Source organism: Antechinus flavipes, chromosome 2, assembly GCF_016432865.1.
Source record: "Antechinus flavipes isolate AdamAnt ecotype Samford, QLD, Australia chromosome 2, AdamAnt_v2, whole genome shotgun sequence".
Classification (NCBI taxonomy): domain Eukaryota; kingdom Metazoa; phylum Chordata; class Mammalia; order Dasyuromorphia; family Dasyuridae; genus Antechinus; species Antechinus flavipes.
The window spans coordinates 256,251,832-256,279,505 of NC_067399.1; the positions used below are offsets into that span (position 1 = coordinate 256,251,832).

At 38.0% G+C, this 27,674-nt stretch overlaps 1 protein-coding gene across 4 annotated transcripts in view; it reads left to right on the plus strand.

Annotated features, from left to right (window-relative positions):
• Positions 1-27,674, plus strand: part of RTEL1 (regulator of telomere elongation helicase 1) — a 98,924-nt gene that overhangs the window by 68,334 nt on the left and 2,916 nt on the right. For 3 of the 4 annotated variants that reach the window (XM_051976768.1, XM_051976771.1, XM_051976769.1), the window contains exons 25-34: positions 8,174-8,297; positions 8,572-8,722; positions 9,219-9,379; positions 10,985-11,080; positions 15,497-15,701; positions 17,447-17,587; positions 21,565-21,681; positions 24,123-24,368; positions 25,026-25,214; positions 25,747-25,923. In XM_051976768.1, coding sequence (XP_051832728.1) covers positions 8,174-8,297; positions 8,572-8,722; positions 9,219-9,379; positions 10,985-11,080; positions 15,497-15,701; positions 17,447-17,587; positions 21,565-21,681; positions 24,123-24,368; positions 25,026-25,214; positions 25,747-25,923 — 1,607 coding nt within the window. The remainder of the gene's footprint in view (positions 1-8,173; positions 8,298-8,571; positions 8,723-9,218; positions 9,380-10,984; positions 11,081-15,496; positions 15,702-17,446; positions 17,588-21,564; positions 21,682-24,122; positions 24,369-25,025; positions 25,215-25,746; positions 25,924-27,674) is intronic. The other variant, XM_051976770.1, reaches the window with a different exon arrangement.

Consider the following 27,674-nt stretch of genomic DNA (forward strand, 5'->3'; position numbering starts at 1 on the left):
CTCTTTTCCCCTAATTACAAAATGAAGGAAAGCACAGCATTTTAGAATTGGAAGTGATTTCCCAAAGCTATCTAGTTTTATGTATACCCAAAAAATGACATGCCAGAGAAATGGTTATATAGTCCCCATTTGCATAGTTCCAATACCTGCTACCTGCTACCAGTACCTGCTACCTCTTAATTCTACTTTTAGTTACCTCTAATTATTAAGAAAGGTTTTCCTGGTGTCAAGCTTTAAATTGCCTTTTATTTATTTCAGCCCATGACCCTTGATTCTGCCTTCTGGGGCCAAAAAGAATAATTCTCATTTTTCCTCTGAACAGCTCTTCAGATACTTAAGGACAGCTTATGGCCCTACTGAAATTTTTCTTCTCAAAATCAAAAATCTCTAGTTTCTTTGACTAACCAATTTATAGCTTCCTGATTGTCCTCTTTTTAACCTTCTCTGGGTTTATCAGTATCCTCCTTAAACTACCTAGGACTAAACATAGTGTGCAGATGTAGCCTGGCTGAAGCACAGTAAAGTAATAGTATCATTTCCTTTTTCTCCCAGATTGCAATAGGCTTTTTTCCCCCCACATTACCCTGTTGACTCATTGAGCACTCATTGAGTCTGCAGTCTACTACTCTCCCAGATATTTTTTAGACAACTTTCTGGTCTTATCTCCCTTATTCTATACTTCTGAAACTGACTTTATTTTTAACCCAATTGTAAGACTTTTGAATTTCTTCTTAGAGTCAGTCTAGTGCTTTGGTCTGTCAAGATCTTTTTGGATCATGATGGTGATCCAGTAGTAGCTGTGCCTTGAAATCTTCAATAAAAGAGCCAGGATAAAATCCCTTGGGGACTCCTCTGGGGATTTCTCACTGACACCAAACCATTAATAACTCTTCTTTTAAGGCAACCTTTCAACTAGTGCTGAGTATAGCTGTTATTACATGACATTACATTGTTCCTAATCATTATCTAGTTCACATTTTTCTATCTTTCCCATGAGAACAGTAGGAGAGATTTGTTAGCAATCTCTCTTTATCTTACGTCTTTTTGTAAGCTTAGCGCTGTATCTTTAAAAAATGCTTAATAATTGTAGTAGGCTCTTAATAAATGCTTAGTGACTAACTTAATACTTTCCTAACCTGAGTAAATTCTTTATATGATTCCCTAGGATCCAGAAATTGTCAGAAAAAGGGATGAAGTTATTCTGTCCTGACCTGTTCTTTGTATTTTATGATTTATTTTTTAGTATGATGGCTTTTTATTTTATTATTATTTTTTCAAAACACATGCAAAAATAGTTTTCAAATTCAACTCTGTAAAACCTTGTAGTCTAAATTTTTCTCCCTGTCTCTCCACCTCCCTTCTTCCCTAGAGAGCAATCAATCCAATATAAGTTAAACATGCAGTTCTTCTAACCATATTTACATATTTATCATGATACACAAGAAAAATCAGATCAAAAAGGAAAAAAGATGAGAAAGAAAAAAAAAAAACCGAGCAAGTAAACAGCAAAAAAGATGAAAATATTATGTTGTGATCTGCATTCAGTCCCCACAGTCCTCTCTCTGGATGCAGATGGTTCTCTCCATTATATGTCTATTGTGTCTCACACTATTGTGAGAGAGAAATGTTGAGGACAGTATTTTCTGGGGGGAGGAAATGCTTCAATCCACATTCACACTCCATAGTTCTCTCTGGATGTGAATGGCATTTTCCATCACAAGTCTAATGGAATTGCCTTGAATCACTGCATTGTTGAGAAGAGCCAAGTCCATCATAACTGATTATCATAATCTTGTTGCTGTGTATAGTGTTCTCTCAATTCTACTCACTTCACTCAGTATCAGTTTATGTAAATCTTTCTAGGCTTCTCTGAAATCAGTCTACTCATCATTTCTTATAGAACAATAATATTCCATTATATTCATATATCATAATTTATTCAGCCATTCCCCAACTGAGGAGTATCCACTCAGTTTCCAGTTTTTTGCCACAACAAAAAAAAGATGCTATAAACATTTTTGCACATGTGGTCCTTTTCCCTTTTTTATAATCTCTTTAGGATATAAGCCCAGTAGAAACACTGCAGAAAAAAAGGGTATGCACAGTTTGATAGTCCTTTGGTCATAATTCCAAATTGCTCTCCAGAGTAGTTGGATCATTTTACAACTCCACCAAGAATGTATTAATGTCTTAGTTTTCCCACACTCCCTCTAACATTTATCATTACCTTTTCCTGTCATCTTAATCAATCTGAGAGATATGAAGTGGTATCTCAGAGTTGTCTTCATTTGCATTTCTCTAATCAGTAGTGATTTAGAGCATTTTTTCATATGACTAGAAATGGCTTTAATTTTTTCATCTTGACCTGTTCTTGGTGAATTCATCCCAATGCTTTCTTTTCTGGTGTTCTTTCACCATCTTTTTAACTTGTTCTAGAATTTTTCCGGATACTAAGTCAAATATCACTATCTGAAAACTCTATTCAGTTCCTTTTTTTTTTTTTTAATTGGAGCAGTATTTCCCCATTTTTAACCTTCTGTGCCTTTCCCAGTTTCCACAGTCTTTTGTGCATCACTGAAAGTAGATCAACAGTCATATCTTTCAATTTTGTCCCTATCCAAAGAGGTGGTTTACTTGAGTTCAATGACTTGAATTAAGCAGCTCCTATGTCATTATTTATTTCGGGTGTTAATTCCTTGGTAGACATTTTTGTTGTCCTTTCCAGTGCAAAGGTCATTTACATCAGGAGAAGAGAGGTAAAAAAATTTTTTCCAACTCTAATCATTTTTGTCATTCATCCTTCCATCCATCGCAAGGGGCATAACCATTATATCTTTGGAGCTTTTTCTTTTTCCTCTTACAATTTAAAACAAACAGACAAACAAAAAACACTTCTCATTGTCCCTAGCTTTTTTCCCACCAGTCTCAACTCATTTTACAGTATTGATCTTCTGTTAGATGCCTTGTTTTCATCTAAGTTTTTTGTGTATCTATATCACTCTTTTCAGATAACTTATTTTTTTTCCCTCCTGATCATATTTGTTTTTCTTCTTGTCTTCATAATTTTTTTTCTTTACCATTTTCCATTCCTCTGTTTGACTTTCTCCGTAGAATTTAGTACTGCCAGCATCTTTCTTATCCTTTGAAATTTACTCTCCCAAAATTTGAGTCGTATGAGAGCTTATGCTTAATTTGCATTTTCTTTATCATAAACTATAGGAAGGAGAGAGGAGATACAGGGCCCCTTGAGATTCTTATAATTTCCACTCCAGCAATCAATTCCTCTCTTTTAGTGAGAATGGTATCTATTCTGGATATCCAGAATAGAATTACTTCTTTTTAATTTCTCTGTCTTTTGAAGGATGAAATCATAATTAAGATAAGTCAGAAAGTTTTGAGCTTCTCTGCTTTTGGTACAGAAAGGACTCCAGAAGATATCCTCCATCATTCCTATGTCATATCTTTGTGTCTATATCCTCAACTCCTCATCTGTTTGTTCTTTTTATTCATATGGCCTATGATGAAATTGCTTCTGACTTGCCCTCCAATGATGTTCAAACAAATATTCTCCACTGTTTCCCCTGCTAAATTTCCTCACAAGTATATTGTTTTAATATACAATTTTGAACTTTACTTTTTTTTTTAAATAAGGTATACCCATCTAGAGCTATCCCAATCATAGGTTTCATCCTTTCCAGTGTCACCCACACTTTGGGGGACAATTTTGTCTAATTACATTAGAACATCTAGTTGTTTTTTCTTATTGCCTAAACTTCATATATTTGTGTTTGGACATTTGAGACAATGGGTTTGTCTCCTGTGAATCTCTTGATGTCTCAACTGATATATTTCCTTTATTGTAGTTGTCTTCTATTGTATCTTGGTGGATAAATATAGGGAGTTTTCTATTTCCTTTTTAAATTATTTTTTCAATTTTAATGCTCTTTTGATTAAATTTGTAAGGTTAGTACTAGATGGTAACATTCTGATTCCTTGAATACTGAAAGGATAAAGAAGACCATAGAAATGAACATCTTTCTGTCTGTAGGAAATACAGTGACTAACCAGAAGTAGCCCAAAGGGAAAAAATAAAATAAAAAACCGAAAAGGTAGCCCAAGGAAGATGTGGTTTCCCTAACCAATCTGTATATGACCACAGGAGCGATCAGAGATTCTATGTATCTTGGGACTCCGTAGATCCCCATCCTGTTTTTCCAGCAATTTGATGAAATCTCATCAACCTGTCTCAAATACTAATTCATATCCTTAATTAGTTAAGTTCCTTAAAGGAACTTAAATGTTTTTATTTGGGTAGTAACTCTTAACATGGCAAAGCCATATTAGCTGGTATTGTATCACTTTGTTTTCTTGATCCTTTTCTACAAAACTGACCACAGAGTCAGTTTTCCTAAATTCCTCACGATCAGTCAATAGTGGGTTACCACAACAGATACAACACTAACTTTATTATGTAAAGTTGAAGGTCATTTACAGAGCAATGGAAAAAACCATTCATGGTCTTTGTGAATAAATTACTCACGAGGAGTGCTACTCAGCAGGTTGTTTAAAGATTTCAAAGAGATGACTAGAAAAAATGATGAGCTAGTCATGACATGAGAATTAAGAGATAACAAATGGACAAACTGCATTGTCCCTTGGAACTCATGTAGTGTCTGAACAACCAGAGAAAGGTACTACCTCTAATAGTGTACAATGTGCCCATAATGTGCACTATAAATCCTCATTCTGTATGACTTTTCTTTAGATCTTCCCATAATCTTCCACATGAAGTACAAGGGACCTTCCTTATATCTAAGAAAGTATTAATCTTCCCATCCATCCCATTATCCAACCCTCTTCTTTGTAATTTTTGTATAGGTACTTGTTGATGACCATGGAATATCTGCCCTTATTGTTCTTTGGATCTCTTTAAGTCCATTGAACTCTATCTCGATACATAAATAACTATAGTTTAAAGGCACCGTTCCCTGGACCTGCATCATTGCCAGATTACTGAACTCTGCAGATATCATTTATCACTATAGTCTTCTGTATTTCTTCTCTTCTTCTCCTATTGCTATTGAACCTGTGAGGGATGTAGAAGACCCTTACCCAAAATGACTACTCAGAGATCAGTAGAAGGCAGAAAAGTTGTTTATTGAAAACCTCCAGAGGATGAGCCGTCCCATTGTGAGATAAGAAAGAGAAAGCTCGCGGTAGGAGGGCTAAAGAAATAGTAAAGATACATAGCTTTTATACAAGAAATTATATCACAAGTAAGAGAGCATTGAGAAGGGGAGGGGAAGGCATCTAATTAGTTGTTGCTATTTGGGGAGATTGGAATGGAAGGTTTCTGTTTTCCTGAAATCTCCTGATTTCTAGGAAACAGAAAGTCAGGCCTTCAGGCTGAATCAAGCAGGTGGTGGTCAAGCTAATAGACTAAATATCAATAAATGTCAAATATCAATAAATGTCATCAGCTCAGATTAAGTAAATATGTTTCTAGCTGGCCAAGGCTCAAGTAAATATGATCCTGCACATATTATACAGGTCCTAGAGGAAACACAGAAATAATGAAAATAAAATACAGAAAAAGAATTTAAACATTCCTGTAAATTCTTCACTTTATTGCTCCATTACACACAAACCTCTTCTTTGATATGACAACTGGTCCCTCACTCACTTTCCTGTTCTCCCAGTTTGTCATCTCCCATCTTTAGTTCACTTAAGCCAATAGTCTTAGGTCAGCCACAATCATTCTTTCTCTATTGATCATCACTCGTGGATATAAGCTGTTAAGTATAAAATTGGGTTGAGTTGGCTCCACCATAAATTCATGCAGGCAGGCTTCCGCTGAATTCTTATAATTGCTTAGTAATTTGTTTTTCTCATCCCATCCCATAGGGCAGTTATTCTGGGCCCTTTTCTCTATTTTCAGCCCTCTTACTCCTAGAGCTCTTTTTCAGCTTGCACACTTTGAACAGGTACTCTTAGTTCCTTTATTGAGAAGAGCCTAGTCAGTAATTGTGGTGGTCTTCTTTTAAAATAAGTAGAATAGTTCTCTCTGGGGGAGAGGGTTTCTTGAGGAGCTTTTCTTGGAGGTAGCCTTAGTTGCAGTTGAAAGTAATAATCACCCAAAATGCAGCCAGGTGATAAAAGTTCAGATCTTTTATTTTCTCTAATATAGCCTGGTTAGCTTAGGCCTCTCTCTCTGCTTGGTTCCAAGAGCTCCCTCCGAATGTCTCCAAATCCAAAGGTTTTGTTCTTCAGCCTCCAGAGCCAGCACCAAGTTGAATCTGTCTTACCTCTGAGAGAGCCTTCTCAATCTTCACTGAACTCTCGACTTGTAGCTTCTTCCTCTGAAAACTCTTCTTTTGCCACCAGCCAGCCAAGTGGAAAATATTCTGGAATGAATCACTCTTCACTGGCTTATATATGACTCTTCTGAGAGAATGGGATTATGGGTTTTCTCCCATAGTGCTCTCTGGCCCTAAGAGCTTTAAGGGAGGTGTGAATTCAGATATCTCATACTAAACCCTGAAATTTCCCAAACGTGTGAACTCCAATGAGTAAAGATGTGAACACAAGCATTGTATCAATTAGTTCTACTTAGTACCTTATTTCAGGTTCTGGCTCAAAACATCTTCTTGTAAGATCAGATCGATAATCTATCAACTCTAATGAGTTAGCAGTTTGTAAAGATTCCAACAAGTGATGTGAGCTCCCTGGAGTCTCCCCTACCTTCTTTAATATTTTTCTAGAAGAGAAGCGTTTTCTTCCTTGGCAAGGTGAATGACTCCCTCATTGTCCTCGTTCTATCCTAGAACAGATAGCTAGGTAACACCTTTCTAGTCTTCTTTCACCATATTCTTCTACCGCTTTAAGCAAAGCACACTGGTCTTCTAGGTGGTCCATGTACAGGACAGACTGTCTCTCAGCCCTGGGTCAGGATATTCTTCCTCTCTTCGTGCTGACTCTCTGGGCTTCCTTAAAGTCCCAATCCAAATTATATCTTTTATTTGAAACCTTCCCCAGTCTCTCTTAATTCTAGTGATTCCCTTGTTGATTATTTTCTATTCTGTATAAGCTTTCTTTGTATATATTTGTTTGCATGTTGTTTCCCCAGTGTGATTGTAAATTCCTTTAGGGCAAGGACAGTCTCTTAGCACAGTATCTGGTGCATAGTTTATTGATTAATTGATTGTATAGAACACTGGTCCTGGAGTTGAGAAGATCTGAATTCAAATGTGGCCTCACTCACCAGATATATAATCTTGGGTAACTTATTTAACTTCTATGTGCCGGAGTTTCCTCAGCTGTAAAATGGAGATAGTGATAGCACCTGTTTCCCAGGGCTGTTACATGGGTCAAATGATAATAGATGCTTGATAAATACTTGTTCTTTTCCCTACCTCAGTTACCCCTATGCTGAAAGGCTGGATGATATGTTCAAAAGAGCACTAGATTTGGAGTCAGAAGATATCTTCCTGACTCTAGGCCTAATGCTCTATCTCTTGTGCCACCATGCCTAATTTATCATCATATGACACCTTCACATCTTCAGTCTTTCCTTCTCTAGTAGCTCCTTCCTCTTCACCTAGAAACATGCTTAGTTAGATCTTCCCTGACTTGATTTAAAGCAAACCAAAAATTAACCTTGTCTTGATACCCCCAGCTAATTCCTCTCTTTCAATGACAAGGTAAAGAATGTCCTGCAATTACATTTGAACCCACTAGGGTCATCTGTCTTCAATTCCATCACTTTGGAAACTGCCCTAAATACTAGAAGCTGGAACACAATGGAAGCTAATCTCCATCGGTGATGACAACAAAAATGTGCCTATCTTTTTTACTTATGAAAACTCTCCCGAAGAGTTACCTTGCTTTTTCAGCACCTTGACCTAAATATGTTTGTTGCACTTGGACTTTCATTTACTTATTCATTTGACATTGCATGTTTGATTGGTTATTGTGTTCACGACTCGGGACTTGAGGACTGGTGTGTACTTTTTCGTATTTCTTAGATCAATTCTATATAAATATAGGGAGATTATATAGATAGTCCTGTTAGCATAGGCAGGGCCAAACCAGGTTTGAAGGACTGAAAGATGGACAGAACTGTGTTAAAACTTTTTTGAGAGGACATAAAATGCAGCTGTCCTCTGTGTTATAGGTTCACTAATAATGACGCCAGAGCCCAGCTACCTTCCTGGGTGCGCCCTTATGTCAAGGTCTATGACAACTTCGGCCATATTATCCGGGATGCAGCCCAGTTTTTCCGAGTTGCTCAGAAAATTGTAAGTATCTCATCTCCACCCAGATAGAGGCACGTAAGGGCAAGTCCAGGGAAAGGAGGGTGGGGTGATCCATTCTCCCACAGAGACTTATCCAGTCTCTCCAGTCACCTTGTTATTGACAGGCAGGTGGTAGTAACCAGTGAGGGGGAGATAGCCACCTGGCCAGGGAATGCTTTTCTCCTGACTCCAGTTGCACGATCTGTCCTGGACCAAAGTTCTCTCTCAAAAGCAAAACCTTTAACTCTCTTTAATGCGTAGTCTTTCCCTCCCCCAGATGCCTGTGCCCATCCCACGGGGTCCCCAGAGTCCCTGTGGGGGAGAAGCCGCTGCTGCAGCCTCCTCTTCTTCATCCAGCCTATTCTTCTCCTCTAAGAAAGCTAAGAGCCTGGATGTCCATGTTCCCAGCCTGAAGCGGAAGTGTACAGGTGGGTGTCTATTTGTTGGTTATCCTCGCTCAGGGAGAAAAAGAGGCTGATTTCTCAGATACCAGAGGCACTATTTACTTCACATGCTGGCACCCTGGGCAATTTGCTATTTTGCAATTGGCAGGTGATTCAAATCAGCATTAAGAACCACCTGCTTGGGGCAGCTAGGGGGCCCAGTGGATAGAGCACCAGTCCTGAAGTCAGGAGGACCTGAGTTCAAATTTGATCTCAGACACCTAGCACTTCCTGGCTGTGTGACCCCAATTGCCTCATCAAAGCAGCAACAACAAAAATAACCTGCTTTCTTTCTGCTTTTGGTGTACTCAGTTTTTATACATGGAAAAGCTGGGATGCTTGGAAGGAAAAGGATCTGCCTATTTTAAAGCCTGAGTCAACATAAAGCTTGCCTTTCCTGCCTCCAGGATGGCACAGGCAAAGCGATGATCTTGTGATGTTCTGAGGAGTCCCTGCCGCCCTCCCCCATGCTTTTCTGCAGGGTCGCTGGATGGTGGGGACAATGAAGCCAGCCTTTGGGGAGAGTATGAGCAGGAACTAGCTTCCCCACAGAGGAAGCCTAGGGGATTGTTGGCGGCCTTGGACCGGAGTGAGAACAGAAGTGAAAGTGAGGAGACCCACATGCTTCCAGGAGAAGAAAAGGTACTGCTAATTCATTACATTTAATCAGCTGCATTAACAGTAAGCTAGTTTCTCCTTTCTCCCTGTCTTGTCTTATCTTGCCTTAAAGCTTCCATTGTTAAGCCCTCTGGAGTAGTTGGTGTAAGCTATTTGGTCCACAGCCTTAATTCATCGAGAAGGAGCAACTTTTGCTCTTCCCAGACCATTGAAGCCCTTAAAAACCATTCGTGTCCACGAGTGATGAAACTACCAAGAGTGCCTGCTATAAGAGAGAAGACTTCCTGGGTCATCTTTGTTCACTCCTGCTGCTTCTGCTCAAAGGACTAAAAACAGTCCCAGTGACTGTGTCCGCAGTCTCTTGCCCTCTTTTGTACTCTTCTTCCCTCATAAGCCATCTCAAGCAGTTCCTTCCCTGCCTACCAGACCTGCTTTGCTTCAGTGTAGCAGACTTTCAGGATGTCTATAGATCCTCAATTTAGGATCTCAGCCTGAATCAACAGAATCCATCTTCATTTGGGGTGAAATAGGTTGGGCAAAAATCTTAGTTTCAGTTCTCCCTAAGAACTAATGCCGAACTGCAGGTTCGATCTTTTTCCTTCTTCGTTTTTTCTCTCTCAAGTGTTTTAAAATCCCTGAAGATTTACATAATTCTTAGGATTAAACTTCCAGCCTTCTAGTATTTCCAATGTTCTGTTACTTTCAGTCATATAATTTGCATCATCTGAAAGTCATATTTGCATATCACACCCAGAAATTAACCTTTGTCTTAGCACTCAGGGGTACATAATATGCACACATAATAGAGTAACACAATACCCTTTGATCCAGCAATGTCTCTACTAGGCCTGAATCCCAAAGAGATCAAAAAAAAAGGGAAAAGAAACCACATGTACAAAAATATTTATATCAGCTCTTTTTGCAGTGGCAAGGAACTGGAAACTGAGTAGATGCCCATCAGATGGGGAATGGTTGAATAGACTATCGCCTATGAACATTATGGAATATTATTGTTCTCTAAGAAATGATCAGCAGGATGATTTCAGAGAGGCCTGTAGAGACTTACATGAACTAATGCTGAGTGAACTGGGCAGAACCAGGAGAACATTGTATATAGCAACAACAAGACTGTATGATAATCAATTCTGATGGAAGTGGCTTTGTTCAACAGCAAGGTGATTCAGGCCAATTCCAATGATCTTGTGATGCAGAGAGCCATCTGCATCCAGAGAGAGGACTCCTGAGAGTGAATCACAACATAGTGCTTTCACTTTCTTCTCATTGTTTGCTTGCATTTTGTTTTCTTTCTCATTTTTTCCCTTTTTGAGCTGATTTTTCTTGTGTAGCATGGTAATTGTGGAAAGGTATATCTTAATCAATATCTTATGTTATTAAGAGATTCTGGGGCCTGGTGTTAGTAACCTGGGGCTTATTCAAAGTAGATGGTCAAGAACTTTTATGTTCAACTGATTAATCTTTTGAGTTCTGGTTTCCTGTTTTATCTTCCTATGGATTTCTAGGGTATTTCATCCATTTCTTATGGGTTAAACCAGTGAAGACTATCTCACTATCTTTGTAGATTCCAAAGATAGAATGAAAGAATCTGAAGTGATTTTCTTTTCTCTACAGGCTCAGCGTCTCTCTACCTTGTCCTTACAGTATGAGAAGAGATTAACAGATGAACAGATAGGAGGAAAGAAGAAAATTAAGATTGTTAGTAACCAGGTATTGTGCTTTCTGTACTATTCAAAACAAAACAAACAAACAAAAAGAAACCTATTCCCCAAATTCATGACTAGAAAAATTGAAATGTGCTTTAGTTATAATCCCATTTTTCTATGTGTTTAGGTCTGGGTTTAACAAAAAAAGAAAGAGAAAAAGGATTCTGATTCTCTAGGGAAAAAGAGCTAATAAAAAGGACTCTTTTCTTGGCCTAGGAATGAAATCAGAGGTGAGTAGGAAGGAGAGTCTCCAGAAAGGCCTGGGAGAAACTGATACATATTTTGAGCTTCTTAGAGAGCATTGGCCCATGTATTTCCAGTTTTTGATTTTGTGCTTGGGTTACACCTAAGTGGTCTTCTGACTAGAGTAAATGCAGAGTCTTTATAGAGGCCTGTAGTTTTCAAACTTTTAGAATTTAATAATCTAGGCTGTAGTTATGATAGATAGGAATAATCCTTAATGGATTTAAATATAATTTGAATTTTCCTTTCCAGGCTAATAAGGACTTCACTTTTGCTGAAGGACACAGTTTGTCTGAATGTCTGTGGTAGCATTTACTTTAGGATAAGGGGTATTCAATTATGTAATATCCTAATACTAAACTTTAATAAATTTGATTTTTAAGGACTGTTTACAGGTTGTTTCTAATATCCCTTCAACCTACATTATTAATGCTTACGATACTGAAGGACTTGATATGGACTCCTGAGTTTGTGCAGCTCACTGTTTATGTTCTCCTTCAGGAGACAGTGACTGCGAGAGAGACTCCAAAACACAAGAAGGGAAATGGGTCATAAATTCCACTTGGGAGGTCTTTGCAGAGAAAATTCCTTGGTTAATATTAGGCAAAGGAAAGTTTCTGGGAGAAGTCACTAGGGACATGTCGGGGATCCTAGTGTTTAAGACTCCCACAACTCCAGAGTTGGCCCATTCCAAAATCAGTAGTCTTAGACCTCGAGTATTTAGGATTTAACTCTACCAAGGCCTGAAGAGACATGTAGTTCATCCCCTTAATTTAAAGGTGAATCAAAGAATCCCAGAGAGATTTTTATTTGCCCCTGATCCTTTTGATGCCAGTTTTCCTCCCACTACCTTACACCATTGCCATTTGATTTCATCAAGCTTTTAAAAAATATTTTCTTTTTGTTAATGTATAATATTAAATTTAACACATTGGTTTTCAATACTGCCCTGCTTTCCTCTGTCTCCTTCTGAACTTTTTTCTGTGCTGTATTTTTTTTTAAAATTTAAATAAACAATTAAGAACATAGTATAAAGTAACTAGATAGCAAAATGGAAAGAGCACTGGCCGTGGAGTCTGGAGGACCAGAGTTCAAATCCTGCCAAATATTTGACATTTACTAATTATGTGACCCTGGGGAAGTCATGTAACCCTGATTGCCTCGCCAAAAAAAAAAAAAAATGTACTAGGTACAAAATACTGTACTATTGGCAGAAAGAGGTTTCAGAGGCAGTAGAGCAATAGGTACTTTTGGGTATTGCTTCATAATTTATTGCCAAGGAGGCTCTTAAAAACCTCAAACTCTATATTTGATTGTTAGGAGAGGTTAAATGGCATGTTCTTGGATAGATACTGAGTCAACGACAGTGTTATAAACAGGACTTCCTCTCAGTGCTAGTTGACCTTTTACTTTTCAGAATAGTTTCAAAGTGTGTCCAGGCTTGAAATAATATTTAAGTGAATGATTTTTCTGTTTCCAGAAACCTAGCATGACCATATCACACAGGTAGCATTGTTCTTCATCCCTTTGATTGTTTCCAGTCTTTTTACAAATTGTTGACAGAAGCTTTTGGTTTGCACATATATGAATGTTTTATGGGGTTTTTTCCCCCCTCACATCTTTCAGCTTGAACCAAGAAGGCTTATAATCAATCTAGTTAACAGTATCATCTAGGAACTCCCTTATGCTGCTTTTCCCTGTTGGAATTCCCCAAGGATTATTATTACTTTAAATCTTATGAGGCATGTCTCAGCTCTTTGCTTCTGGGAAGAGAAGTTTTTTTATAGGAATTAAGTAACTGCCTCTATACTTCCCAGGCATTAGACAGAGAGATATTTGGCATAGAAATCCTGTTATGATAATAGTAGCTCTAACCTGGAAATCACTGAGCTGAACAGAAATACTTTCAAGATTTATAAAGGTGACTTTGAGAAATACAACAAAGATTGGATTCTCAAAAATTCTAGTTTTAACAACAAAAAAAAAAAATTCTAATTTTGAGGAAAAGCCATGCTTTTCAAGAAGGCTACAAAGGAATCACATTCCCCTTTCCTATTTGAACTTGAATTCTAGTTAGCTCTCTAAACAATGGGAAAAATCACTCTGAGAATAATTCTCACTCCCTGTTCATTGCTTTTGAATGTTCTGCAAGTTTAGTCTGGATCTCTGAGTATGGGATAGAAATAAATTATCATGATGTGTCATGGCACAATACTTTTTTTAAAAATTTGAGTTTAAAACTTAGTTCTGCTATTTACTAGCTATTTGAATTTGAACAAATAATTCCACCTCTCATTTTTCTTCATTTATAAAATAGTTTTGGAATAGAGAAGTCTTAAATCTACATATCTACTATTAAGAGTAAGGTCTATATTTCTCTTTCCCTAGTGTGCATTCTCCTAATTAGGCTGATTTGAAATCCTTAAACTTGCTGGGAAAGTAGTGTTGACTATTTTCCCATTTGCTTCTTTAAAAAAAAATTTTATTTAACATTTTAAAAAATTTTGAGTTCCAAACTCTTCCCCCTCCATGCTGGCCCTTCCCCACCCATTGACAAGGCAAGAATTAAAATTTCAGTTATACATGTGAAATCCTGCAAAACATTCCCATATTAGCCATGTTGCCATAAAAAAGGCAAGGAAAAATAAAGAAAATGGAAAAAATTATGCTTCAATTTGCAGATGTTATCAGTTCTCTGCCCAGAAGTAGACAGCATTTTTCATTGCTTCATTTGATAATGATGTAATTCTCATGAATCAAGAAGCCTGTTACTAGCCATGTGCTAATCATGCAGACGCCTGTGGCATCCACTTCAGATCTGACATCCAATGCCAGAAATGGATATAGGATGATTCTTGTTGTTTAGCACACGATTGCTCTCAAGAATAATCCTTATCTACTTTTCTCCTCTTCCCTGCTGGGTGTTTCCTCCCACAGCTGAGTGGTTAGATTGAACTGTCCAACCAACACACCCTGGATAGTTTTGTTCCTGCTCTCTTTTTTTTTTGGTTTTTCTGCTCTCAGTACCCATAGAATGCAGACTGTTTTCCGCAGATTGCCTTTGAGATTCTAAACCTTCCTTTTCACTTTTCTCCTATTACCCTTTCTCCACAATAAGTTTACATAGACCATATACTTAGGGGTCAAAGGTATGATATGAGTGAAACTTGAGACATAAATAATCAGACTTGTTTGGTTGTGAGTGACTAGACATGTTACTTAAAACCACTGTGACACATCTAACCTCTTTAATAATTTTTTTTTAATTTTAATTTTTGAAATTTATTTTTAACATCCTTCTCTTCCTCCCACTCCTCATTTTGAATATTTTGTTTTTTCCCCAATAACATGTAAAAGCAATTTTTAGTATTTGCTTTTTAAAATTGAAAATTCCAAATTCTCCTTATTCCTCATCTCCCCCTTCCCTGAAACAGTAAGCAATTATCTCTACCCATTTTGAAGGCAAAACATTTTCAAGTTAACCATGTTGCAGAATAAGCAAACAAAAACAAATCAAACCAAAACATATTTTTAAGTGAAAAAATTTTGCTTGAATGTGTATTTAGACTTCATTATCTCTTTCTGTTGACAGAAAAATAGCAATAATTGGATGTAAGTTCCCCAAGAACATTTTTCTTTTTTGCTCTCTTTATTCCCTACCTTTTTTATTTCCCACATAATGAATATATCTGGACTCTCTCTAAAATCTAGTTGATATTGCTATTACTCTTGGCCTTAACCATATCTTTTGATGATGGAAAGGGAAGTTTTTAAAAACTTTTTCTAATAAGTATGTTTTGGGATTGATTTTTTCCAAAACTTGAATAAATTTTATCTTTTTACGTGTTCTACCTGTTAAGTAGTGTAGTTTGAATGAATCGGCTCTGAATTAAGAATTTAGACTATCCTAATTTTATCCCCTTCTACTATATGGCCTTAGGAAACTCAATTAACTGCTTTCTTCAGTTTTCCCATCCCTGTACTGATTGCAAAGATCCTCCCTAATATTACTAATTCTAAGCTCACTTTGCCCCTTCTCTTAGCCCAGAAAATACAGGGAAAATCATTTTTTCCTTCTGGTGTATAAAAATGCCTAAAGTACAATCTGTCAAGCTTTGAGTTCCTCGTCCAGAAACTTGGGAATTTCTAGATGCTTTTGCCTTTGTTTTTCTTATAGGTTAAGAGAGAATCTATCCCCTTGGAGCAGGCAGGCAAAGCCAAGCTGTTTATGTTATCAGTGAAGCAGTCCCTGAGCCAGGCCAACTTTGATCTCTTCACAAGAACCTTGCAGCAATATAAGGGGACTGATGACTTTCACACCATGATGACTCACATTAGTACACTCTTTGCAGAGGACCTAAAGAAGCACAATTTGCTCCAAGGTACTATGATTCTGTCCCTGTTCTCTTCCTGTGATTATCCATCAAAACCTTCTAACAAGATTATTCTTGAAGGCCACCGTGAATGAAATCCAACAAAACTGTGAGTAGCACACAAGAAGTAGTCACAATTCAGATTCATAGAATCACAGAATCTTTGTTAGAAGGATCTTCAGTAGACATCTAGTCCAACCCATGTGTGAATAGGAATCCCTTTGACAAACTACCTGACAATTGGCCATTTTGCCTTTTGTTCATTCTCCAGTGAGGGAGCATCCTATTAGGAAACCAGCGCAGTTCATTCCACTAGGATAATCATCATTTTTAGCCAGTTTTCTCTGATTGAGCTTAAACATATTAAGTTGTCTTTTGCAACTTCTACCCATTGTTACATTTATTTATTTATTTTTAATACACTTTGCTTCATGAATTATGTTGGGAAAGAAAAATCAGAGCAAAAGGGAAAAATCATGAGAGAGATAAAAAAAATAGAAAAAAAAAGAGTGAACATAGCATGTGTTGATTTACATTCAGTCTCCATAGGTCTTTTTCTGGATGCAGATGACATTTTCTATCCAAAGTCTATTTAGGCTTGCTTTAGATCACTGAACCAGTAAGAAGAACCAAGTCTTTCATAGTTGATCCTTGCACATTCTTGTTGTTATTGTATCCCTAGTTCTGCTTGTTTTGCTCAGCATCAGTTCGTGTAAATATTTCTAGGCCTTTCTGAAATCAGCTTGTAAATCATTTTTTATAGAACAATATTCTATTATCTCATATGTCACAACTTGTTCAGCATTCTCTAAGTGACAGGCATCTGCTCATTTTTCTAATTCTTTGCTACCATAAAAAAGAGCTGCTACAAATATTTTTGCATGTATTACCTATTATTCTTAATTTTGAAGACCTTTGAAGACCATCTCAAGTTGTCCTGATCTGTATCTGGCCACTGGACTTAGAAAGTGCTAGAGGGAAAATGCACAGCCTTCCCTCACTTAAATCCAATTTATTTGCATATCATGGCATGACCTCCCCAACATCATGGTCCTCTTCAAGAATAAAGGAAAAACAACAACGAGAAACAAGCAAACAATAGTCATCTGGGGCCAGGGAGAACAAGTCTAATGCCACTTGTATTTGGTAGCCCATCAAATGCTTGAAGACAAGTATCTTGCCTTTCCAGGTCTTTTTTTCCAGCTAAATATTCTAGAAACTGCATCCTATTTTCATATATTCTGAGCTCAGGTTTCTACATCATCATAATAAATCAATCAGAAAAGAACATTGAGTGCAAGGGGAGTTACTGCTTCCTAGAAATGTTTCTAGACTGGAAAATTCCAAAGAAAATTGAACGTTAACAAAACTCTTGCCTTCCATTGGTCTCACTAGCATATTTATTTGAACAGGAACATACTTCTTAGTTCTAAGAATTGTCTGCCTTGCCATATTACCCCACCTATCCCCTAGTTAATATTCTTCTTTGATGATGTAGTTCTTCCAAGACCATCTAATTCTGTTCAGACAACCCACAGGATTATACCCAAACTAATCTAAAATGGTTGGCCAGTAATGTTAAAACTTTCTAGTAAAGTAAGAGTTTTGTGATGTTTCCCATTCATCTGTGTTCCTTCTGAAACCTGACTTAGTCTTTTATACTTTATCAAAGTTAAATGAGTGGCTCTTGACTTGCTTCTTAATTCAGGGACCACTTTCCACATGGTGACCACTATGGACTCTTTTTTGAACAGGATTTTACCAATTTGTCCGGCCACATCATAAGAAGCTGTTTGAAGAAGCGTGCCTCAGGCTCACTGGGCTGAGCTGCGGCTACAAACCCGAGCACAGTCTGCCACGAGAAAAGAGGGAGCAGTTGGCCCAGGACTCAAACGGTGAGATCCTGAAAGCCCTAGGGAGGGAGGGAGGACTTGCAAATCCCTGAGGCTCAAAGCAATCTGTGGGGATCTTTTGTCTCTGGTGAGCATGGGGACTTAGAGGTGATGAAGGGAATAATGAAGTTGATGTCAGTGATAACTCTGGCGGATTCAGAGCCACCCACTGCAGGTCCAAATTTTAGTCCTGCTATTTGTGCTTGGTTGGTCTTGGGCAAATGGCTTTATCTCTCTGGACCCTGAGTTTTTCATCTGTAAAATAAGAATTGGACTAAATGAAGGAAAATCTCTTCTAATTCTTAGGCTGTCATTCTCTGTAGCTTTAAAGTTTACAAATGAATTTCTATACATTCTCTTTTGATCCCTATCAACCCTTTGAGGTGATGTTATAAGTGCTGTCTCTCTTTTTGTTGTTCAATTCATTCGCTTTATTTATTTCTGACTCTGTGACCCTGTTGGGTTTTTCTTGGCAAAGATATTGGCATGTTTTGCCATTTCCTTCTCCAGCTCATTTTACAGATGAGGAAACTGAGACAAACAGGGTTAAATAACTTACTTAAAGTCACATAGCTAGGAAGTGTCTGAGTGAACTCAAGTCTTCCTGACTCCATGCCTGGTGCTGAATATGGTATGCCATGGGGGTGCCCCATTATCTGCTTTACAGGTGAGGAAACTGAGTTTGAGAATCTGTAAAATGGGACATTTGGAGTAGATGGCCTCAGACTCTTCCAGCTTTGAGTCCCTGGCCCTCTGGCCCTTTCTCTTAGCAATGTTATCAGCTCTCATGGGTACTCTTATCTCTGTACGATGACTCCTGAGTCAGTACTCCTAAACAGTATTCTTGTATCAACAGCTTTCCACCTGGAAATGCCTTTGGTATGTCAAGTCTAATATCCAAGTCAATTGTTGTATTCTTCTTAAGTTTGACTGCAGCCTACCTCTTTGGGATCCCTGCATCTTATTCCCTTTCATGTACTCTATCTTCTAGCCAAATTTTCCCACTCTTTACATGTCCATCCTTCCCCCTGCTTCTCTGGTATTGCATAAGTTGTGTCTGAACTGCATTCCTTCAGCTGCTTCTTAATATCTCTCTCTGTGTTATTGTCTCCTCATCTCTTTAAGCAGAGTTTTTTTTAGCGTTTCTGGAGTTGACTCTAAGAGCTAGCATTTATCAAGGTAATTTCAATTGTGGTGTTCTTTCCACCACAGTACAAATGAGTTCATATGTATGGTGCAGTTGTTTTTTTTTTTTTTTTAATCCCTAAAGACATTTTATTTGGCTATGTATAAATTCACCTATTTAATAGCCTTCTTCCATAGATTTGTTAATGTTTTTTATTTAATTACCTTTTGCCATTCCTGCTAGGTCCCCCACACTGGGAAGACCCCCATTCCTGCTAGTGAATTGTTTTTGTGAACCTCGTAGAGAGCTGGGCCTGTCTTGCCTCTGCCTTGCCTCTGCCTTCTCTATTCGTCTCCCTACTGCTGCGGAGCGGTGTTTGGCACGTTGTATTTTGTGGGTAGTGTTGTTGTTAGTCATTTTCAGTCATTTCCCCACCCTTCGTAACCCCATTTGAGGTTTTCTTGACACAAAGACACTGGAGCGGTTTGCCATTTCCTTCTCCAGCTCATTTTGCAGTGAAGGAAACTGAGGCAAACAGGGTGAGTGACCTGCCCAGAGTTACTCAGTTATTAAGTGTCTGACGCTGGCTTTGAACTCATGAGAATGAGTCTTCCTGCAACTAAGTGCAGTGCTCTACCCACTGCGCCACCTAGCTGCCCCCTGGCACGTCATAAGAGTTTAATAAATATTATTCCTGAAGCAGCGAGGTGGCGCAGTGGATAGAGCACCAGCCCTGAAGTCAGGAGGACCTGAGTTCAAATTTGATCTCAGACACCTAGTTACTTCCTAGCTGTGTGATCCTGGGAAAGTTACTTCACCCCAATTGCCTCAGAAGAATAAATAAATATTATTCATTTCTAGCTAATATGCCTTTCCCTTCCCCTGCTAAGAGAACTAATTTTTGTTACAAAAAATACAAAGAAGGAAATGCAGTTCTGTAAAATAAGCTAAAGCATCACATGATTGATAGGATGTGCTGTATTCCATACCCATGGTCCCTGGCCTCTAACAAAGGAGTTCTTGTTTCTTACTCAGCTTCAAGTTTTGTCATAGTGTTCAGTTCTTGTTTATTTTATTTACATTGTTACAGTCATTATCTGTATTGTTTTATTTCAGTGGTTCATATTCCATCATATTTTTATGAAGTATTCATATTCCATTACCTTTACAACCATGTACCACAGTTTGTTTAGCCATTTCAAGTTTGTGCACATCTTCATTTCCTGTCCTATTACACAAACATGTTTCTGTAAATATTTTGGTTTATAAACAGCGTCATATTTTCTACCTATCTGTACCACATGGAGATGAGATTTACTACTCTGTAACGCTCTGTACTCTTACCCTTTTGGAGTCCTTTCCCTTTTGGTCTATAATCAGTTTTCTCTACATCTCTTCTCTTTTGTAGTTATATCAGTAACTTTCTGCTGTCCAGACCATTACATCCATAATGATCAGTGAGTCCCCAGTTTTAACCTTAATTTAGACTTGCCAGACTGATCCTAGTTTTCTTCCTATGTTTATAGTTTCTACTTGATATATATCCTCCTGACTATTGAGAACTTTCCCCCTACTACCTTCAGTCACTTCATTTTAGGGAACAGTTTTGAAGTAGGCACCTTCCTAATAATGTCCTGAAAAAAGAATTTCAAAGAATTCTCTGTCAGCAAACTTTTCCTAATTTTTTTGAAAGCACTTTATTGGCCCCACCATTCCCAAGCTATCCTATATTTTTAACACCCTTCTTATTGATTTTAGAATCCTTTACCAAGTGTTTTTCAAAGTCTTTTCTGTTTTATACCTGATCTGCCTATTTTATGGATTTCCCTTTTCTCCTTATTTGAACTTTCTTTCCAAGATAGCTTTTTTTCTCTATTAGTCACTTGGACTCTCTACCAGTTAAAAAGATTTTTTTATTTTAAAAGGCTAAAGTCTTGAATTATTATTACCTATTTCAATCGGAGTAAAGTTAAAAAGCACCTATGTTTTGGTACAACATTCTGCTATTGGGAATACCATCCTTCTTTGGGCTTCCTCAAGGAATATCCACATCAAACCATTGAATTTTGTAAAGTGTTCCTTCTGTGGACCTCACCTATGATGTTTCTTAGAATGGAAAGGGACTACAACCAGGGTGGGGAGGAATACCTTAAAGGCCTTAGTTCTTTAAATATACAGATTATAATGTCAATAAGTCCAAGGATGGGGTACATCAAGCCTACTAAAGTGTTTGGGATAAGGATGAGGAGCATTTAAAGAGTCACAATAAAATTATTGATGGAAGATGGGGGACATAGATTTCTTTCCTAGGATCTAAGGTGTGGATATTAAAATCCCCATACACATTTAGCAGAGGCTGTTTGGGGGCCAGTAAAAAGAAGATTCTATTTTGTATAAAAAAAAAATAAACTAAGGAGATGGTACAGACTGAAAATATTAAACAAATTCGAGCGTGATTTTTATAGTTTCCTAGTGAGAGCTCAGCCATGGATTATGAAGAAAAGCTGGTGGAATTTAAGGCATACCTTTTGAAGGCAAGACTTGGTTGAAAACTCTCATGCTATGTCCCAGATGTCTGTTGGAGCCTCTGTCAGCTCTGTTTTGCATAGATCAAAGACTCTTAGAGAAAGCCAGACCAAAATCTTCTCTTTTCTCTATTGCTTTGATGTTAACAGTGGGTGGGTTCTCTTGTTGAACCAAATGAGTTTTATTTAGTAGTATCTTCAGCGTATTTAGTACCATGATGGGCTTCATTCAATAATATAAAAGTAGAAGAAGATATGACTTTATGTGATTGACTATATTCCATAGATAGGAAGCCTATGGTTGTTTTCCCACATGATTTTCTTTACAGAAAAGAAGCAGAGCAAGATGAAAATGACCTTTTCAGAGGGCGTGACCCAACAGCTGAATTCAGACATTCATCTGAACCAGGGTAGAGCCCACCTGGTTTCTCAGATCACCATCCAAGGTATCCTGACTTATCTATCCATCTTCCCATGAACTGAGTTCAATAGAGAAATGAAGTAGACACATTAATGGCCAATCTCTTTGGATGTTCAAAGCAAATCTTTAAAATTTTTAATACAAAAGAGGATAATACCAATAATAAATACTTAGAAAGAATATATGCTATATCTCTTTAGAAAAAAAAATAAATAAGGAGCAGCTAGGTGATGCAATGGATAGAGCACCAACCCAGAAGTCAGGTGGACCTGAGTTCAAATGTGACCTCAGACACTTAACACTTCCTAGCTGGGTTTCCGTAGGCAAATCACTTAACCTCACTTTTCTCAGCCAATCAATCGATCAATCTTTTTTTAATGTCACTTTACGCCTTTTATTAAAAAAACTTTTCAGAGGTTAGGAATGGTTCAATTTTTTTCTTTATTACTTTTCTGAACTCAACAATAGGACCATTTCCTTATACAAAGAACATAAACAGGATTGATACTATACAGTTTTTAAAAGTAAAAGTATATACTAAATTTAACATAGTAGTTATTTCATTCTTATTCTTCCTTGATTCCCCTTTTGAAAATATTTTTTCTCTTGTGTATATTTTTAAGAGGTTTCATTGATATTCTTTTTTTTTCTCCTCCTCCTCCTCCTCCTCCTCTGTCTTCTTTTTCACTATTCCTACATACTTCCTCTTGTAGCTCTCTCTGTTTGCCTCCCTAAAATAGAAGATCTTCCTTGTAACAAGTTGAATAAAACAAGTTTATACCTGCCTCAAAATGTGTGTCTTGTTTGCCATTTTTAGTCTATCATCAAGTCTATCTTCCCATCAAGAGGTGGGAAGTATTATTCATTATCAGTCATCAGGAGTCATGATTGGTCATTGTATTGATTAGAGTTCTTTTTTTTTTTTAACTTATGCTTTAAATACTAATTTTTTAAAAATTTGAGTTCCTAATTCTTTCCCTCCAACCTCTTTTCCATCCATTGGGAAGACAAACAATACATCATAAATTATATGTGTGAAATCATGCCCTGTTAACAATATTTCCTTCTTTCCTTTCTTCCTTTTTTCCTTCTTTCCTCTCTTTATTCCTCTGCAGGGTCCATAGCAATTAAGTATGTGAAGCCAGATTTGAATTCAAGTCCTCCTGATTCCAGGACTGGTGCTTTTTCCATTGCAGCAAACTTCCATGAGCCATGTTTCAAAAAAAAAAAAAAAAAGGGGGGGGGGGGTGGGGGGAAGAAGGGGAACAACAAGAAAAATAAACGAAATTTGAAATTTTGAAAAAAAATATGTTTCAGTCTACTGAGTTTATCATTTCTGTGGAGGTTGATAACATCTTTTTTTTTTTTTATAACAAAATTATTTAGAATTTTCTTGAATTATTTTATTAATGGGAATAGCTAAATCTTACAATTGATCATTATTATAGTATTGATGTTACTTTGTACATGGATCTCCTGATTCTGCTCACTTTACTCTGCATCAGTTCATATAGTCTTCCTTGTTTTTTTCTGGAACTATCCTGCTTAGTTTTTTTTTTTTAATTGTACAATAGTATTCTGCCACAATTATATACTACCATTAGCCATTTCCAATTGATAGGTATCTCCTCTCCTCAACTTCCAATTCTTTGCCATCACAAAAAGAGCTACTATAAATATTTTTGTACATAGAAAGTTCTTTTCCTATTCCTTTGCTGAGTCAACAGGTATACACGGTTTTATAGCTTTTGGGGTACAGTCCCTAATACTTCAAAATGGTCAGTTCACAACTCTACCAACAGTGTATTAGTGTCTCTGTCTTTCCATATCCCTTCTAGCATTTGCCATTTCCCTTTTCTGTTATGTTAAGCAGTTTGATAGGTATCAGATGCATTTCTCTCTTGATTAGAATTCTGAAGTCTTTGACAATTGTTTTCCTTGAAAGAGTTATTGTGTAAATTGTTTTCTTGGTTCTGCTCATTTTACTCTGCTTTAATTCATAGAAACTTATTCAGGTTTCTAAAATCTGTTCATTTTGTCATTTCTTTTTCATCACCTGTGATTTTCTTTATTCCCGTTTGATCAAAAACTCTTTACTTGTAATATGATCTTTGATATGTAAACTGTGTATCCATTTGGCACACATTGCCTGTGATGTGTTAATCTGAACATAACCTGTCAAACTGTTTTGCAAAATGTCAAATAGTGAATCTTTACCCCAGTAGGAATAAGAATCCTTGCTTCTGGGTCTATTTAAATTGGATTTTCCATTTTTCAGACTGAGTTTTTTTTTTTTTTTTTTGAATCAGTTCCTTGGTGAGAAAACTTGTTTATGTGCTCATGTAAAGAGACCAGAGCAATACTTTATCCTCCTGGCTGCTTCCCGAGGCCCCTCTTTGGGCTGCAGTTCAGAAGTTGCCTATTTCCAAAAACAGTCTTATTAATGTTGCCTTCCTTCTCCATTAGGAGAAAACCACCCAAGTGTCTTGAGCAGCACAACCAGAGAGGAGCCAAAAGCCCCAGGAGAGAAGAAGGGACATGCTGCTATCACAGCCTATCTTGCAGACGTCAAGAACTCCCTTGGGCCAAGCTGTTACAGCCAGTTCTCTACAGCCCTCTCCACTTATAAGAAAGATGACAACTATGAAGCAATGGTGTCTGTGATTGCTGCCCTCACCACTGAGAAACCTGAGAACCTGCATCTTCTCCAAAGCAAGTGTTTGCCATGGCCTGGGGGATCCCCATAAAGCAGTGTGCTGGATAAACTGAGTAACCTGTCTCTCTAGGCTTCTTGGTTTTGGCCAACTGAACAGCTACCCTTCTGCAAGAGGCATGAAGGCTGGCAAAGAAACGTTCTCTGCTGGTCCTGTTGACTGATCCCCCTGAAACCAATAGGATAGTTTTCAGGATCTCCCAAAAACGCAGTGGAAATATTAAAGCAAAACCAGGGAGAAATTCCACCTCCAGAAATTCCAAGTCCTCTGCTTTTTCCTGGGCTCTTAGAGGCCATGACTCCTTCCCATTACTACATTTAGCAGCAAACTCTATTCTTATCCCTTTCACAGAGTTGGATTTTTTGTTTGTTTGTTTTTTTGCTTCTTTCAAGTTGGGGGGAGATGAAAAGTTCTCTGTTTTCAGAAGGCTTGAGACCATATAGAGTGGGAGTGATCTGACAATATACACCCAAAACAATTCAGAGACCAAGCTGCAAACTAATTCTGGCCCTTGGAGCACAGATGACAGGATTAACCCCTCCCTCCCCCCCCCCCCACATACACACATACCCAATATGGAGCAAGGAGGTGAGGGTGAGGGGACAGGGACCAGTTGCTCTTCTTGTTGCTAATGGCTGATTCTTCTGTTTATCAGAGTTCTCCATGTTTGTTCGCCCTCATCATAAGAAGCAATTTCTCCAGATGTGTATGGACTTGACAGGGACATCTCCTGAAGAAGGGACACTGTCTTCTCCCTGCAAGAACCACCCAGAACCCTCCAGCCTAGGTCCCCAAGTAGGGGAAGAGGTTGAAATGCAGGGGCTCATGGAAGGATCCAAGCCTGGTAGGACATGGCTTTCTTTTCACTTTCTATAAGTAACTCATAAAGCTGGGCTCTTGTCCTTTCTAGTCACCATTATCCCAGGACTTCCAAATACAGGTCATGTTTTAGTGGTGACTATCTCATTTGCTCAAAAAAAATAATAATAATTGCTTTGTTTCTGTAAGATGAGAAAGATTCTTTGTTTCTCAACAAAAAGATAGATAATTCAGTTAGGGACTCTTGTGTCCTTCCCTCCTATGTGAGACACACTTAAGATTCTAAACATGAAAGTATCTGAGTCATTTTTGGATCTTTAGATTTTTCCTAAGATCATGTTTGCGCTAGTTTCTTCCTACTATATCTAGTATTCCAAACTCACATGATATATTTTATGGGGGTGGAAGGTGTGGGAGAAGCAAGGGAGGGAAGAACCTAGATAGTGCAATCAAGGTGGCAATGTTCTGGAAACACTTCTAACAACTTGTGAGTGTCTGGGAATACAAGAAGGTGGGTTGCAATCTGTCTTCTGTAACCAGAGGTCTTTATCCCACAGATGTCTTGGAGCCTGAGAAGTCTAGGAAAGTTCAAAGTAAAATTTCTTCCTTTTGCTGCAAACTAAAAAAATCAGAATCTCCAGAAAGTAAATCTCCTGAAGATGCCAGCCACCTGCCAACAAGTGTGGAGCCTGGCCCCATCCCTGCTCTCCCTTCTAACGTTGAGCTGGAATGGGGTGAGTGACAATCCTAAACTTTTTGTGGTTTATGGTAATCCTTGTGGGATTTTTAATTTTGTTGGTATTGGGACTTTTCCAGATAAGAAATCTCTTTGCCAATGAAGGGCAAAACCCTTCTTAGATTTCAACTTACTAAATTAGAGACTTGGCTTGAGCACTGAGATTTCCCCATATAAGTAATTTCCCCAAGGTCACACATCCAGTATATGTTAGAGGCCCAATTTGAATCCAGGTCTCAGGGTCTCATGCCAGCTCTACGACTGGAACTTTTATCTCCAAGGTCCCACTTAGTTGAATTTTGGTGATTTTGAGATATGTGATCTGTATGCATTGCATTGAGCCAAAAGCACAAAAATTTATATCCTGAAACATTTGCAGACTAGTCTCAAATTAATTGGGAGCTTATTGCCCAACCCACATAGATCTGTCCTGACTTGGGAGAAGCCTAACCCCCACTTAGGTCCATGATAGTGAGGACAGCTCTGGGACCCAGGAAGACAGATCCTGGATGTGCAGAATTACTTAAAAGATATTTCCTAGCAGGAATCCAAGGAAGAAGTCAGAGGATGCTTTCTTCTGACTCTCACCAAACCATCTAAAGCTTCCAAGTTGAGGCAGATTTGATTGAAAAGCATCCTCCTCATCCTGTTTTGTGTTAGACTCTGAGCTGAGCCCTATGGAAACAAAGACTGAAAATAGTTCTTGCTGTCACTATCAGGCAGCCTAAGGCAGAAGCAGCAAGCCTGGATTCAGATTTCATTCCAGATCTTACCACTTGTGTGATCTTGAGCCAGTCATTTTACCTTCTTGATCCTCCTCAGTTTCCTAATCTATAAATTGAAGGCATTGAATTAGGCAGTTCTTGTGGTCCCTTTAAGCTCCAGATCTTTGGTCCTAGAAAGTATTACCTCAACTCTTACCATACAGGTGAGGACAATGATTTACTTAGGGTCAGGCAGTCTTTAATCACAAAGCCTGAATTAGAATCCAGGTTTCCTGCCTCTTTCTCCAATCTCTTTTCACTCTAGCCACCTTGGAGCTGCAAAAGGACAAATGTATTTGTCTTGATCTAACAGCAGCTTTAAAAACATGTCTTTCAAGCTTTCAGAGACATCTTTGGGATGGCCACAAACTTGAAGGTTGGAATTAAGTTTGAGAAATAGAAAACAAGGAATTAGAAATAGGATTATGGTTTTCAGGAGTTTATTAGGGTTTGAATGTCTTGTACTATTCCAAAGCATCTCATTCTTTAAAGCCCACATCAAATTCTCCATTCTTCACAAAACCTTCCGGATGACTGCAGCCAGGACAGGGCTCTCTTCCTGACTATTCAAAGCACTTTTCACCAGTACCACATTTTGTCATTTGCTTATATTTAATTCGGTTCATATTAAATAACTACTTTGTACCAAGCCAGGACTTATTTCATGCTAGAATGAAATAGGCACAGTTTTAGCCCCCAGAGAATTCCTATGTTTATGGGAAGGATCAGAAACGTGCCCAGATAATTGGGATATGTGGCATAAAGGAATAAGTGCAAACAAGAAATACAAGTTGCTACATATGGGAAATGTGAGAAGGGAGAGAGGGCTGTTGGCTGGGAGCATCAGGAATGCCTTCTTTAGGGAGGGATTTCAGCACAAGTTCAGGACAAGGAAAGTCATGTAGAAGGATCCCATGAGCTCCCCAAGAGATAGGGCAGGGCCAAAATACAAATGGGGCAATCAGGAACCTTTTTTGCTGAGAAT